Here is a 14,731-nt window from a genome sequence, read left to right on the forward strand (position 1 = left end):
ACCTTGAGGTGCTCCCGTACTAATTGTTACTGAGGATGAAGTGTTTTCGCCAATGCGAACAGACTGTGGTCTGTGGATGAGGAAGTCGAGGTTCCAATTGCAGAGGGACGCACAGAGACCCAGTTCCGTGAGCTTGATAACCAGCTTTTTTTTTTTTTAATTTTTTAAATAAATGTATTCAATTATTAAAAAATAATATTACACTACAATAAAACAAGCCAGAACCCACCACCATAATACAATACAAACATGTAATAAACTACTATACAACTATGATACAATCCTTATTGAGGATACATTCAACACCCTGCGGAGCCCAGCGGTCCCGGAACTCCCTCAGGGTGCCCGCAGACAGGGCGTATTCCCTTTCTAATCCCACCCGGGCACGGACGTAACCCCGGAAAAGGGGCAGGCAGCCGGCTCGGGTAGAGCCCTCCACCGTCTGGCGCCGTGACTCGCGGATGGCCAGCTTGGCCAGGCCCAGGAGCAACCCAACCAGGACATCTTCAGCCCTACCCTCTCCCCTACGCACAGGGTGTCCAAAGATGAGGATGGTGGGTGAAAAATGCAGCCAGAAGGCAAGGAGCAGCCCCTTTAGATATTCAAACAGTGGCTGCAGCCTCACGCACTCCATGTACACGTGGTACACAGACTCTTCCAGCCCGCAAAAGTGGCAGGCGGCTGGCGAGTCTGTGAACCGCGAGAGAAACAGGTTGCAGGGAACACCTCGGTGCAATACCCTCCACCCCAGGTCCCCAATGTAGAGGGGGAGAATCCCTGCGTAGAGGGACCCCCACCGGGGGCCCCCCTCGCGACCGGAAGGGAACACCGACCGCCACTTGGTGTCCGGACGGTGGACCAGGGCGAGGAAGTGCAGGGTGTGGAGGAGGAGCCTGTACAGGACACGCCTCCCTGCGTCTCGGAGGGAGACGAAGGGTGTCGAGGAAAGGCGGCTCACATTGTGTGGGACCGGCTACCGGGATGGATTACGACGCCTTGGTCCGATGAGTACTTCCGGCTGAGCGGGGGCTTGCTCAACCACCAGTACTCCACACGTTTAAGCCCCCCGGTCACCCGATGGGGCGGGACAGGGACCGGCTGCTCTCAAGCCCGGGCCGTCACCCTCCGCCGGTGGAGGTGGGGCCTGGTCAACGGCAACCAGGTTCCAGACTCTCAACAAGTCCCTGTAGAAGCCAGGCATCCCCATCAGGACCGCACGGCTGACCCCCACCATCGGGAACCGCGTACCTCCTTGAAGGCAGCGGCTCCGTTGGAAAAGGTGCGTTGCCAGCACGTGCCACCTGGGAGGATGCCCTGAGTACAGGTATCTCTGCAAGGTCCTGAGGCGGAGAGCCGCCACCTTGGTGCGAATGCACACCAGCGACTGACCGCCCTCCTCGATCGGGAGACTCAGGACCGCTGCAGAGACCCAGTGCTTTCCGTTGCCCCAGAAGAAGTCCACCAACTTCTTCTGGATGATCCCAGCAAAGGTGGCTGATGGGACCAATGTGGTCAATCTGTACCAGAGCATGGAGGCCACGAGTTGGTTAATGACCAACACCCTGCCCCGGTACGAAAGCACTCTGAGGAGACCCGCCCAGCGCCCCAGCCGGGTGACGACTTTCACCTCCAGCTCCTGCCAGTTCGCCAGCCAGGTCTCCACACCGGGACTCAGGTAGACTCCCAGGTAGAGGAGGTGTGTGGTACTCCACGTGAAAGACCTCATCTCCTCCGGGAGGGAGTCCACCTGCCAGGGACCCACCAAGAGTCCAGAACATTTCCCCCAGTTGATCCTGTCAGAGGAGGCTGCCGAGAAGACTCGTTGGCACTCATGCATCCTCTGCAGGTCGACGGGGTCGGTGACCATGAGCAGCACGTCATCGGCGTAGACCGAGAGGACCACCTCCATGACCGGCTCGCGTAGAACCATGCCCGTCAACTTCCTCCGAAGCAGACTAAGGAATGGCTCCACGCAGATGGCGTACAGTTGGCAAGACATGGGGCATCCCTGACGTACTCCTCTGTGGAAGGGAATGGGGGCCGTCAAGGATCCATTGACTTTCACGAGGCACTCTGCGGTGGCGTATAAAAGTCGGATCCGGGACACAAAGTGCGGCACGAACCCAAACGCCCTCAGAGTCCTCAACAGATACTCGTGATCCACCCTGTCAAAAGCCTTTTCCTGGTCGAGGGAGAGAAAGGCAGTGGGTACACTGGTCTCCTGAGCCAGGTAGACCAGGTCCCGGACCAGATGGATATTGTCCTGGATGGACTGGCCTGGGACCGTGTAAGACTGGTCAGGGTAGATCACTTGAGCCAGCACTGGGCCCAGACGGTTTGCCATTGCCTTGGCAAAGACCTTGTAGTCGGTACAGAGGAGGGAGACTGGGTGCCAGTTTTTTATACGGCGGAGATCGCCCTTCTTGGGCAGAAGGACCACGACAGCCCTTCGCCAAGACAGGGGCATCTCTCCTGTCGCCAGGCTCTCCCTCAATACCATGGTGTAGTCCTCCCCAAGGATCCCCCAGAAAGTGCGGAGGAACTCTGCTGTCAGTCCCTCTAGGCCAGGGGATTTGCCCCTTCGGATCTGATGGAGGGCCGCGGTCAGTTCATCCAGTGTCAGGGGGGCATCCAGACGCTCGGCACCCTCCGGGTCGACCGTGGCTAGACCTTCCCACAGATCACTGCACTCGTCCCCGCCAGAGCTATCTGGTGAGAACAAGGTCCCATAAAAGGAACGAACTGCTGCGTTAATGTCCTCTGGTTCAGTGACGGAGGAGTCATCATCAGCGAGCAGCTCCACTAACTGCTGACGGACTCCTCGCCACTTCTCCAGTGAGTAGAAGAAGGGTGAACCGCGGTCCAAATCGTGGAGCAATTGGATCCGCGACCTCACGTACGCGCCTCGAGATTGCTCCAACTGTAGCTCCTTCAGCGCGTCCTTCTTCTCCTGGTATTCCCTCCAGAGGATCGTGTCCCCGACGGTCTGACTTAGACGCGAATCCAAATCGAGCAGCTCGCTCCCGAGCTGTCTGATCTTGGAATCGTGTCTCTTGGTCGACCCTCTAGTGTACTCCTGACAGAAACTCCGGATGTGGGCCTTGCCCACATCCCACCATAGCCGCAGGGAGTGAAATCCTCCCCGCTTCCTCTTCTAGGTATTCCAGAACCTCGCAAACGAGTCCCGGAAGCGGCGATCCTCCAGCAGCCTGTTCTTAAAATGCCAGTACGCGGACCCTCCCCTCATGCGCAGCGGGTTAAACTCCGCCCACACCAGGTGGTGGTCCGAGCACGGCACCGGCAGCATGGAGGCCGCCGCGACGCGGGAGACGTACGCCCTAGAAATGCACAGGCGGTCGATGCGAGACCCACCCCCCTCTGACCTTCTGGAGAAGGCCCTAGAGTCGGGGTGGAGGTTCCTCCAAGTGTCTACCAAGTCAAAGGAGCCCACGAGCTCCTTCAACTTCTTCACCGACTCCTGACCACGCTGGAGACCGGAACGGTCTCCTTCCTCGAGGGTACAGTTGAAATCCCCCCCGAGGATCACGCAGTCACCAGGGTCGATGGAGCTCAGCAGCGTAGACACCTCCCGGAACAGGCGCGTCTGCAACACGGCAAGCTTGGGGGCGTACACGTTGACAAAATGCAACGGCACGCCATCCAGGCGCATGGCCAAGTGAAGCAAGCGGCCTGGCACCAGTTCCTGGACCTTTAGGATCTCAGGCCGGAAATTCGGGGCCAACAAAATGGCCACCCCACTGGAAATGGAGCTGAGGTGGCTCATGAAGACTTCGCCACCCCACTCCAGGAGCCAAGTGGACTTGTCTCCTGGGGTGGTGTGGGTTTCCTGCAGGAAGCTCACCGCATATTTCCCATCCCTCAGGGTTGAGAGATGGTTAAACCTGCGGAGAGGCCTCCTGCTGCCATTTATGTTGTAACTGGCTATGGTGATCGCCATGTCAGGAGTACACTAGATCCCCTCACCAGTCCCCCGGTCGCTGACAGCAGAGCTGCTCCTCCCCCTCCGGACCCTAGGTGGATTGGCGGTAGGTTTTACCTTCCGGATCTTGGCTACAAGGGACGCTCTACGGCTCCCTCTACCCTCAGCAGGAACGACGCTGCTCTCGGCCTTGTCGTCCTTCTCCAGGTCGTCCAAAAAGGACCTGAGCTGACGCCAGTCGTTCCCCTTCACCCCCTTTGACCCCTTGCCCCTCACCCTCTTTTTGAGGATGAGTTTTAGCGAGCTAGTGAGCCCTTTTATGTTCGGCCACCGAAGGGAGGCCAGTCTGGGCCGATGTTGGGCTCCTTCGGTGGCCGTGACGAACTCGCGGATCTCCTCCACTGAAATGAGTGGAGTGGCGTCAGGGGGAGCGAGAACATCCATTGACTCATTGCCCGAGGAGTCCCCTTCCACCTGCTCACTGCAGATGGAGTCACCATCCCCAACTCCGGACACACCTTCTGTGCTTAAAACACCCGCCTCACCCTGTGCAGCGGTTGCCTCTGCTCCACCCGCTGGTCTCTCCTCCACCTCAGCCCCAACCCTGGGATCAGTGGTAGAGGGGCCTTCCCCAGATGTCCCCGGGGATTCAAGACCATCGGCAGTGGGGGTGACTATCCCTCTCCCAGTTGGGCCCAGAGAGGACTCTGGTGCATCAGACTCAGGGAGTCCCTCTGGAGCCAGGTCCTGAGGCAGAGAAGGGCTGGGTTCCCCAACCCCCTCTCCATCTACAGTCTCTAACTCCAGAGGTGTGCTCTGCGCCTCGTCCTGGGTGGGTTGCTTCTGGGCTTCCTCAGGTGCCTGATGCGGGAGTCCCTCCCCAACAGGAATCTCCCCCTGCTCCATAGCACCGGAGTGGTCCCCATCACCACCCTCCCCAGAATCCCCTCCAGAACATGGGACCGGGGCCTGAACCAGAGGGTGGGAGTCCTCCTCCACCACAGTACTCCCCTCCACCCTGGAGGATTCCCGTTCGTCCCCCTTCTGCTCCTCCCCAGAGAGATGCCTCCTCCTTTTCTTCACAGGGGAGGAGCTCACAGACTCTGGTGTCGCCTTAACAGCCTTTTTCTGTGGCTCCCCCTCCTCCCGCCCGATCCCCACTGCCCCCGGCTGGATTATGGGGCTTGCGGACTCCCTAATGGGAGGTGAAGGGATGGGTGGATTGCTCTTGTCCTTGGGGTTTTTGTTCCCCAGGTGCTTCACCTTCTTTGCCACCTTGCCCTCCTTCTTTTGAACCTCCCCACCCCCACCCACGCTCTGCGCAACCCCAGGGTTCGCTGCCTCAACTACATGGGGGGTGGGAGCAGGGGGGAGAGGGGGGTTAGTGGCACTGGAGGCGGAGGCCCCCGCCCGGGATTTGGGGCAATTCCTCCGAATATGCCCCACTTCCTTACAGGCATGGCACCTTGGGCGCTCCGATGTCCAGATGATGGTAAAGTCACGCCCATCCTGCTGGACACAGAAGCGCCCGTCAACTACCTCCTCCTGGTCCAGCATTATTGACACCTGGCGCCGGAGGGAAAGAACGTGCCGCAGCTCCTTCCTGCGGAACCCCTGGGATATTGGGGTGATGTCCGTGAGTACCTTCCCCAGGGTGTGAAGGTGGGGAAGGAGGGCCTCATTTGTGATGCAGGGTGGGACATTGGACAGGACCACCCGCTGCGCAGTGGTCACCAAGGGCTCAACCTGCAAAAACATTCCCCCCACTGTGACCCCTTTACTCACGGCCGCATTCACCCCCTCAACAGACTCGAGGAAGAACACGGCCTTCCCAAACATTTTGCCCACATACAAGACACCTGCGGGCTTGGCCGCCACGGCAACGGCAGCCGAGCAGTCCTCCAGGTTGATCTGGGGGGGCAAGTAGCACCTTATCCAATGCTCAAACGGCAGGTTCTTCATGGGGAACCGGGCCACCAGAGCAGTAGCCGAAGCAGCTGAAGCAGCCGCCTTTGCATAGCTCCTGGAGGGCCCCGCTCCCTTAGAACACTGACCCAGCATAGTATCAGGTGCTACAATTTTAAAACATATCACTGAAACAGACACAGACAGTCCAAATGGCACGAGGCCAAGTCCAAAGACAAAAATACAAACGAATGGAAGTTCGAGAGAGGGAGGCAAATTGGTGTCGCCTCAAACGCTGATAATGGCAGCTCCCCCGGAAAACTGCTGCGTCACCACCTCATCGCTGGAAAACTCTCGGCTCTCCTGCGTTCCCTGGCGAGCTGCTGACCTTCGCAGGCAATCCCAGCTGTTCTTCGCTGCTCCTACAGCAACAAAAGGGGACTTGCCTGCAGTCTTGTTGTTGGAAGCCTCTTATCTCTCGGTCTTGCCGAGAGAAAGGAGGCTTCGTCGTCAGCTCCAAACTACAAGGCCGCAAAAGAAGGTCGAGATGGTGGAGGTGCAGAAAACCTCCCACACCCCACGAAAACCAGACCGGGCCGGACAGCCTCAACGAGTCAGTAAGGGGGTTGTTCTGGACACAGTTGTACAAGTCCAGAAATAATTTTCTCCCCTCTTTTGGTACACAAAACAGTTTCCTGGCAGGTTGCCAGCGACCGTAGTGGGAGCTACGCAGTCAGTTGATAAGACTGCTCGCAGTCCCAAAACAAGCAGAAAAACTTTAAAACAAGTCTCTGCAGCATTGCAACGATACTCCAAGATGTTTAAAAGTACCGCTGTACCTCCTCCGAAATCCAGAAAGATGTTTAAATTCACGTATTTTTAGTTTGGACGGGAGCTCCTAATCACCACACCTCCTCGCGTAACCAGCTTGGAAGGGATGATGGTATTAAACGCCGAGCTGTAGTCTATAAACAACAGCTTGACGTAAGTGTTTTTATTGTCCAAGTGGTCCAATGCGGAGTGGAGAGCCAGTGAAATTGCATTCTCCGTTGACCTGTTGTGGCGGTATGCGAACTGTAGTGGGTCGAGGTGCTTGTCGAGGTTGGAGTTGATGTGCACCAAAGTACTTCATCACCACAGACGTTAGTGCCACTGGTCGATAGTCATTGAGGCACGTCACCCTACTCTTATTGGGCACCGGTATTATTGATGCCCTCTTAAAGCAGGTGGGAACCTCAGACGTCAGAAGTGAGAGGTTGAAAATGTCGCGCAAAAACTCACGCCAGTTGGTCTGCACAGGTCTTGAGAACTTGACCGGGTATACCATCAGCCGCTTTCCGACGGTTCACCTTCCTGACGTCGGCCTCTGTGACTGTGACTGTAATACCTACAGGGCGAATGAGGGCTTGGGAAGGCACATCACTGTTCTCCTTATCGAACCGTGCGAAGAACGTACTGAGCTCGTCAGGGAGTGATGCTTCTCTGTTGTTTGAGCTGCCTCCTGATTTCGCCTTTTAGGAGGTGATGGCATTCAAGCCCTGCCACAGTTGCCGACCATCTGTCCCATCCTCCAGCTTAGAGCAGAAGTCCATTTTGGCCTTTGTGATGGCCTTACCAAAGTCCTATCTGGACTTCTTATAGCCATCTGCATCGCCAGACCTGAATGCCCGGGATCTGGTCTTCAGAAGAATGCGGATCTCATGGTTCATCCAAGGCTTCTGGTTAAGAAACACTCAGAAGGCTTGTATTGGAACGCAGTCCTCCACACATTTCCTTATGAAGTCTGTAACCACTGTGGCGTATTCATTCAGGTCTGTTGCCTTGAACAGTGCCCACTCTACAGACTCCAAGTAGTCCTGGAGTTATTCCTCTGCCTCCCCTGACCAGCTCTGTACAGTCCTCACCTCTGGGGGTGCTTTCTTCAGTTGCTGCCTGTATGCGGGAAGAAACAGTACTGCGGAATGGTCGGATTTTCCAAAGTGATGGCGAGGGGTAGAGCAATAGGCGTCTTTGATGGTCGTGTAGCAGTGGTCAAGGGTGTTTGATCCTCTGGTGCTGCAGGAGACATGTTGGTGGAAGTTAGGAAGCGATTTCTTCAGGTTGACTTTGAAGTCCCCGGCTATGGTGGTAAACGCCTCGGGGTAAGTTGTCTGGTGCTTGTTGTCCATGGCGTGCAGCTCCTCCACTGCCTGACGGACGTCTGCCTGAGGTGGGATGTAGACCGTGGTCAGGATGATGGAGGTGAATTCCCTCGGTAGGTAGAAGGGGCGGCACTTCACCGCCAGGTGTTCCAGGTTTTGGGTTATATATATTTTATTTGCCTATCACATGCATTTTTAGCATGACATTACAATGATGCTTTAAATACCGAGTTGTGGTACATTGGTCTCCTCTTACTCCTGTGTGATTTGTCAAGAGCCGGAAATATTATTATTTGCAAGAACTAGTCGAACTTGCCAAACCAGACAGCTATTGTACCAATGTCTCATGTGACATGATCATGCCTTAAAAATATGGAAAATACAAAATGAACAAGAGTGGGTGGTAAACAGGTATTATTGATACTAAGGTGTGTGGTTCTCATAGAGAACATAGTGTTCAATTTCAATGCATAAGTGGCTGAATCATCTTCCTAATTTCCAACCACTTCCTCCCCCTGCACATGCACGTATCCTTCCATCATTTCCATCATAATGACGTACAGGATACTGAGTTGGATGATCAAGTTCAAGTTTAGTGTATAGGACAATGAAATTCTTGCTTTGCTTAAGCACACAGAAAATAGTAGGCATTTACTACAAAACAGATAAATGTGTCCATATACCATGATATAAATATATACACACATGTATAAATAAACTGGTAGTGCAAATAAGGTTCAAAGGTTCAAAGGTTATTTATTGGTCACATACACCTAGGTGTAGTGAAATGCTTCTTGCCAATGCAGCACATAAAGAAAGAATACAGACATAACATTAATAAGAGATTTAAACATAAAGAACATCCCCCCACAATGGCTCCCACCATGAGGGAAGGCACAAAGTCCAGTAATAAATAACAGAAAGTGGTTGCTAATAATCAGAGTTTTGTCCGAGCCAGGTTTAATAGCCTGATGGCTGAGGGGAAGTGGCTATTCCTGAACCTGGTTGTTGCAGTCTTCAGGCTCCTGTACCTTCTACCTGAAGGTAGCAGGGAGATGAGTGTGTGGCCAGGATGGTGTGGATCTTTGATGATACTGCCAGCCTTTTTGAGGCAGCGACTGCGATAAATCCCCTCGATGGAAGGAAGGTCAGAGCCGATGATGGACTGGGCAGTGTTTACTACTTTTTGTAGTCTTTTCCTCTCCAGGGCGCTCAAATTGCCGAACCAAGCCACGATGCAACCGGTCAGCATGCTCTCTACTGTGCACCTGTAGAAGTTAGAGAGAGTCTTCCTTGACAATCCGACTCTCCGTAATCTTCTCAGGAAGTAGAGGCGCTGATGAGCTTTTTTGATAATTGCGTTAGTGTTCTCGGACCAGGAAAGATCTTCAGAGATGTGCACGCCCAGGAATTTGAAGTTCTTGACCCTTTCAACCATCGACCCGTTGCTATAAATGGGGCTGTGGGTCCCCCTCCTACTCCTTCCAAAGTCCACAATCAGTTCCTTGGTTTTGCTGATGTTGAGGGCCAGGTTATTGCGCTGGCACCATATGGACAGTTGCTCGATCTCTCTTCTGTACTCTGACTCATCCCCATCAGTGATACGCCCCACAATAGTGGTGTCGTCAGCGAACTTGATGATGGAGTTCGCACTGTGGTTCGCTACGCAGTCATGGGCATAGAGTGAGTACAGCAGGGGGCTGAGCACGCAGCCTTGAGGTGCTCCCATGCTGATTGTTATTGAGGCTGACACATTTCCACCAATACGAACAGACTGTGGTCTGTGGACAAGGAAGTCGAGGATCCAGTTGCAGAGGGATGCGCAGAGACCCAGTTCTGCGAGTTTGGTAACCAGTTTGGAGGGGATGATTGTGTTAAATGCCGAGCTGTAATCAATGAATAACAGCCTGACATGAGTTTTTGTTGCCATGTTTCAGTGTTTTGTTTCAGCCATGATCATATTGAATGGCGGTGCAGGCTCGAAGGGCCGAATGGCCGAATGACCTACACCTGCACCTATTTTCTATGTTTCCAGTTTTTCCTCCTTAACTTTTTAATATTGTGAAACTCTGACAAACTCTGACAAATATTGTGAAACACTAATTGTTCAGAAATCCTCATGGTTTGCATCCGGCTCATCGGGTTCTGTGTCCCATTAATGTTTTCCGTAATTCCAACTTACTAATTGTAGATTGATTAACGCATGTGGACCAATCATAGTAGAATAGCATCACTAACCCCACCTTACTGTATGATTCATACTAACACCCACTTCCCACACTGGGCAGTCTTGGAAGTGGTACCGATGAACTAACAGCTAATAACGCGCAGTCTTGTTGTGTGTGGCCCCTTGGGCAAGAGTGACCATAATATGGTTGAGTTCTTCATTAGAATGGAGAGTGACATAATTAATTCAGAAACAAGGGTTCTGAACTTAAAGAAAGGTGCACAGTCGAGAGCTGGGTGTTTATGCGTGCTATTTTTATGATATTTATTTTAGTTGTTTATCTTTTTAAATATTTTACTTTGTATGTATCGTTAGCTTTTAGAAATGTTTGAATGGTGCACTGACTGGCTGACATTTTACAATTTCGTTGTACATGGTTCATGTTACAATGACAATAAAGAAACTATTCTATTCTATTCTATTCATTGAGGGAATGAGACGTGAATTGGCCAAGATAGACTGGCAATTGATTCTTAAAGGGTTGATGGTGGATATGCAATGGAAGGCATTTAAAGACTGCATGGATGAACTACAACAATTGTTCATCCCAGTTTGGCAAAAAAATAAATTAGGGAAGGTAGTGCATCCGTGGATAACAAGGGAAATCAGGGATAGTATCAAAACAAAAGATGAAGCATACAAATTCGCCAGAAAAAGCAGCCTACCAGAGTACTGGGAGAAATTCAGAGTCCAGCAGAGGTGGACAAAGGGATTAATTAGGAAAGGGAAAATAGATTATGAAAGAAAACTGGCAGGGAACATAAAAACTGACTGCAAAGGTTTTTATAGATATGTGAAGAGAAAAAGATTAGTTAAAACAAATGTAGGTCCCTTGCAGTCAGAAACAGGTGAATTGATCATGGGGAACAAGGACATGGCAGACCAATTGAATAACTACTTTGGTTCTGTCTTCACTAAGGAAGACATAAATAATCTGCCGGAAATAGCAGGGGACCGGGGGTCAAATGAGATGGAGGAACTGAGTGAAATCCAGGTTAGCCGGGAAGTGGTGTTAGGTAAATTGAACGGATTAAAGGCCGATAAATCCCCAGGGCCAGATAGGCTGCATCCCAGAGTACTTAAGGAAGTAGCCCCAGAAATAGTGGATGCATTAGTGATAATTTTTCAAAACTCTTTAGATTCTGGAGTAGTTCCTGAGGATTGGAGGGTAGCTAATGTAACCCCACTTTTTAAAAAGGGAGAGAGAAAACGGGAAATTACAGACCAGTTAGTCTAACATCGGTAGTGGGGAAATTGCTAGTCAGTTATTAAAGATGGGATAGCAGTACATTTGGAAAGTGGTGAAATCATTGGACAAAGTCAACATGGATTTATGAAAGGTAAATCATGTCTGACGAATCTTATAGAATTTTTCGAGGATGTAACTAGTAGAGTGGATAAGGGAGAACCAGTGGATGTGTTATATCTGGACTTTCAGAAGGTAAGTCGACAATGTCCCACATAAGAGATTAGTATACAAACTTAAAGCACACGGTATTGGGGGTTCAGTATTGATGTGGATAGAGAACTGGCTGGCAGACAGGAAGCAAAGAGTAGGAGTAAACGGGTCCTTTTCAGAATGACAGGCAGTGACTAGTGGGGTACCGCAAGGCTCAGTGCTGGTACCCCAGCTATTTACAATATATATTAATGATTTGGACGAGGGAATTGAAAGCAACATCTCCAAGTTTGCTGATGACATGAAGCTGGGGGGCAGTGTTAGCTGTGAGGAGGATGCTAGGAGGCTGCAAGGTGACTTGATAGGCTGGGTGAGTGGGCAAATGCATGGCAGATGCAGTATAATGTGGATAAATGTGAGGTTATCCACTTTGGTGCAAAAACAGGAAAGTAGACTATTATCTGAATGGTGGCCGATTAGGAAAAGGGGAGATGCAACTAGACCTGGGTGTCATGGTACACCAGTCATTGAAAGTAGGCATGCAGGTACAGCAGGCAGTGAAGAAAGCGAATGGTGTGTTAGCATTCATTGCAAAAGGATTTGAGTATAGGAGTAGGGAGGTTCTACTGCAGTTGTACAGGGTCTTGGTGAGACCACACCTGGAGTATTGTGTACAGTGTTGGTCTCCTAATCTGAGGAAAGACATTCTTGCCATAGAGGGAGTACAGAGAAGGTTCGCCAGACTGATTCCTGGCATGTCAGGACTTTCATATGAAGAAAGACTGGATAGACTTGGCTTGTACTCGCTAGAATTTAGAAGATTGAGGGGGGATCTTATAGAAACTTACAAAATTCTTAAGGGGTTGGACAGGCTAGATGCAGGAAGATTGTTCCCGATGTTGGGGAAGTCCAGAACAAGGGGGTCACAGTTTAAGGATAAGGGGGAAATCTTTTAGGACCGAGATGAGAAAAACATTTCGCACAGAGAGTGGTGAATCTCTGGAATTCTCTGCCACAGAAGGTAGTTGAGGCCAGTTCATTGGCTATATTTAAGAGGGAGTTAGATGTGGCCCTTGTGGCTTAAGGTATCAGGGGGTATGGAGAGAAGGCAGGTACAGGATACTGAGTTGGATGATCAGCCATGATCATATTGAATGGCGATGCAGGCTCGAAAGGCCGAATGGCCTACTCCTGCACCTATTTTCTATGTTTCTATGTTAATAACCTGTTGTACCGTTATAATATGGGCACTGATTAAAGATGATCTTGAACTACAGATTGTGTAGATTACTTATTTACACTAATTGTTCAACAAAGACAACCATAACAAAGAAACATCTTTCCTCTGTAGGTAATGAGGGGTGGTTAACTATTTTTAGGCAGCGTCCAGTGTTATAATTATCTTCATTCTCACATTAGTAAGTATGAAATTGACTTAGTTTAGTTTGGACATACAGTGTGGAAACAGGCTCTTCACCCACCAAGTCCACACAGACCAGCAATCCCCTATTCACACTAGTTCTATCCTACACAACTAAGGATAATTTACAGAACCCAATTAATCTACAAATCTGCATGTCTTTGGAATGTGGAAGGAAACCGGAGAAAAGCCACGTGGTCACAGGGAGAACATACAAACTCCACACAGACAGCATCCATAATCAGGATCGAACCCCAGTCTCTGGGGAGTAGGAGGCAACCGTGGCTGACAAGAGAAGTTAGGGATAGAATAAAACTAAAAGAAAAGATGTATAACACAGCAAAGAGTAGCCAGATGCCAGAGGATTGGGAAACTTTCATAGGACAACAGAAGGAAACAAAACGGGCAATACGGGCTGAAAAGATGACGTACGAGGGGAAGCTGGCCATGAATATAAAGAAGGACAGTAAAAGCTTCTTTAGATATGTCAAGGGTAAAAGAGTAACAAAGTCAAATGTGGGTCCCTTGAAGGCAGACACAGGTGAAATTATTATGGGCAACAAGGAAATGGCAGAAAAGTTGAACAGGTACTTCAGATCTGTCTTCACTGAGGAAGACACAAACAATCTCCCAGATGTACTGGAGGACAGAGGATCTAAGGGGGTCGAGGAACTGAAAGAAATTTTCATGGCGAGAAATAGTATTGGGTAGGCTAATGGGACTGAAGGATGATAAATCACCTGGGCCTGATGGTCTGCATCCCAGGGTCCTTAGGGAGGTGGCTCTAGAAATAATGGACGCATTGGTGATCATTTTCCAATGTTCAATAGATTCAGGATCAGTTCCTGTGGATTGGAGGATAGCTAATGTTATCCCACGTTTCAAGAAAGTATCGAGAGAGAAAATAGTGAATTACAGACCAGTTAGCCTGACTTCGGTGGTGGGAAAGATGCTGGAGTCAATTATTAAAGAGGTAATAATGGGGCATTTGGATAGCAGTAAAAGGATTAGTCGAAGTCAACATGGATTTATGAAAGGGAAATCATGCTTGACTAAACATCTGGAATTTTTTGAGGATGTGACAAGTAAAATGGATGAAGGGGTGCCAGTGGATGTAGTGTATCTAGACTTTCAGAAAGCCTTTGATAAGGTCCCATACGGGAGACTGGTGACTAAAATTAGAGCACATGGTATTGGGAGTAGGGTGTTGACATGGATAGAAAAATGGTTGGCAGACTGGAAGCAAAGAGTAAGAGTGAACAGGTCCTTTTCAGAATGGCAGGCAGTGGCGAGTGGAGTGCCGCAAGGCTCGGTGTTGGGGCCGCAACTGTTTACCATATATATTAATGATTTGGAAGAGGGAATTAGGAGCAACACTAGCAAGTTTGCGGATGACACAAAGCTGGGTGGCAGTGTGAACTGTGAAGAGGATGTTAGGAGGTTGCAGGGTGACCTGGACAGGTTAAGTGAGTGGGCAGATGCGTGGCAGATGCAGTATAATATAGATAAATGTGAGGTTATCCACTTTGGCGGCAAAAACAAGGGGGCATATTATTATCCCAATGGGGTTAGGTTAGGTAAGGGGGAGGTACAGCGAGACCTGGGCATCCTTGTACACCGGTCACTGAAAGTTGGCTTACAGGTACAGCAGGCAGTGAAGAAAGCTAATGGAATGTTGGCCTTCATAACAAGAGGATTT

General features: G+C 50.6%; 1 protein-coding gene across 1 annotated transcript in view; it reads right to left on the reverse strand.

The window, feature by feature from the left end:
* Positions 1 to 14,731, reverse strand: part of znf830 (zinc finger protein 830) — a 62,786-nt gene that overhangs the window by 17,217 nt on the left and 30,838 nt on the right. The window contains exons 6-7 of the mRNA XM_033039686.1: positions 5,726 to 6,012; positions 3,231 to 3,847 (exon numbers count right to left, since the gene is read on the reverse strand). Coding sequence (XP_032895577.1) covers positions 3,231 to 3,847; positions 5,726 to 6,012 — 904 coding nt within the window. The remainder of the gene's footprint in view (positions 1 to 3,230; positions 3,848 to 5,725; positions 6,013 to 14,731) is intronic.

This window comes from Amblyraja radiata, chromosome 2, assembly GCF_010909765.2.
Source record: "Amblyraja radiata isolate CabotCenter1 chromosome 2, sAmbRad1.1.pri, whole genome shotgun sequence".
Classification (NCBI taxonomy): domain Eukaryota; kingdom Metazoa; phylum Chordata; class Chondrichthyes; order Rajiformes; family Rajidae; genus Amblyraja; species Amblyraja radiata.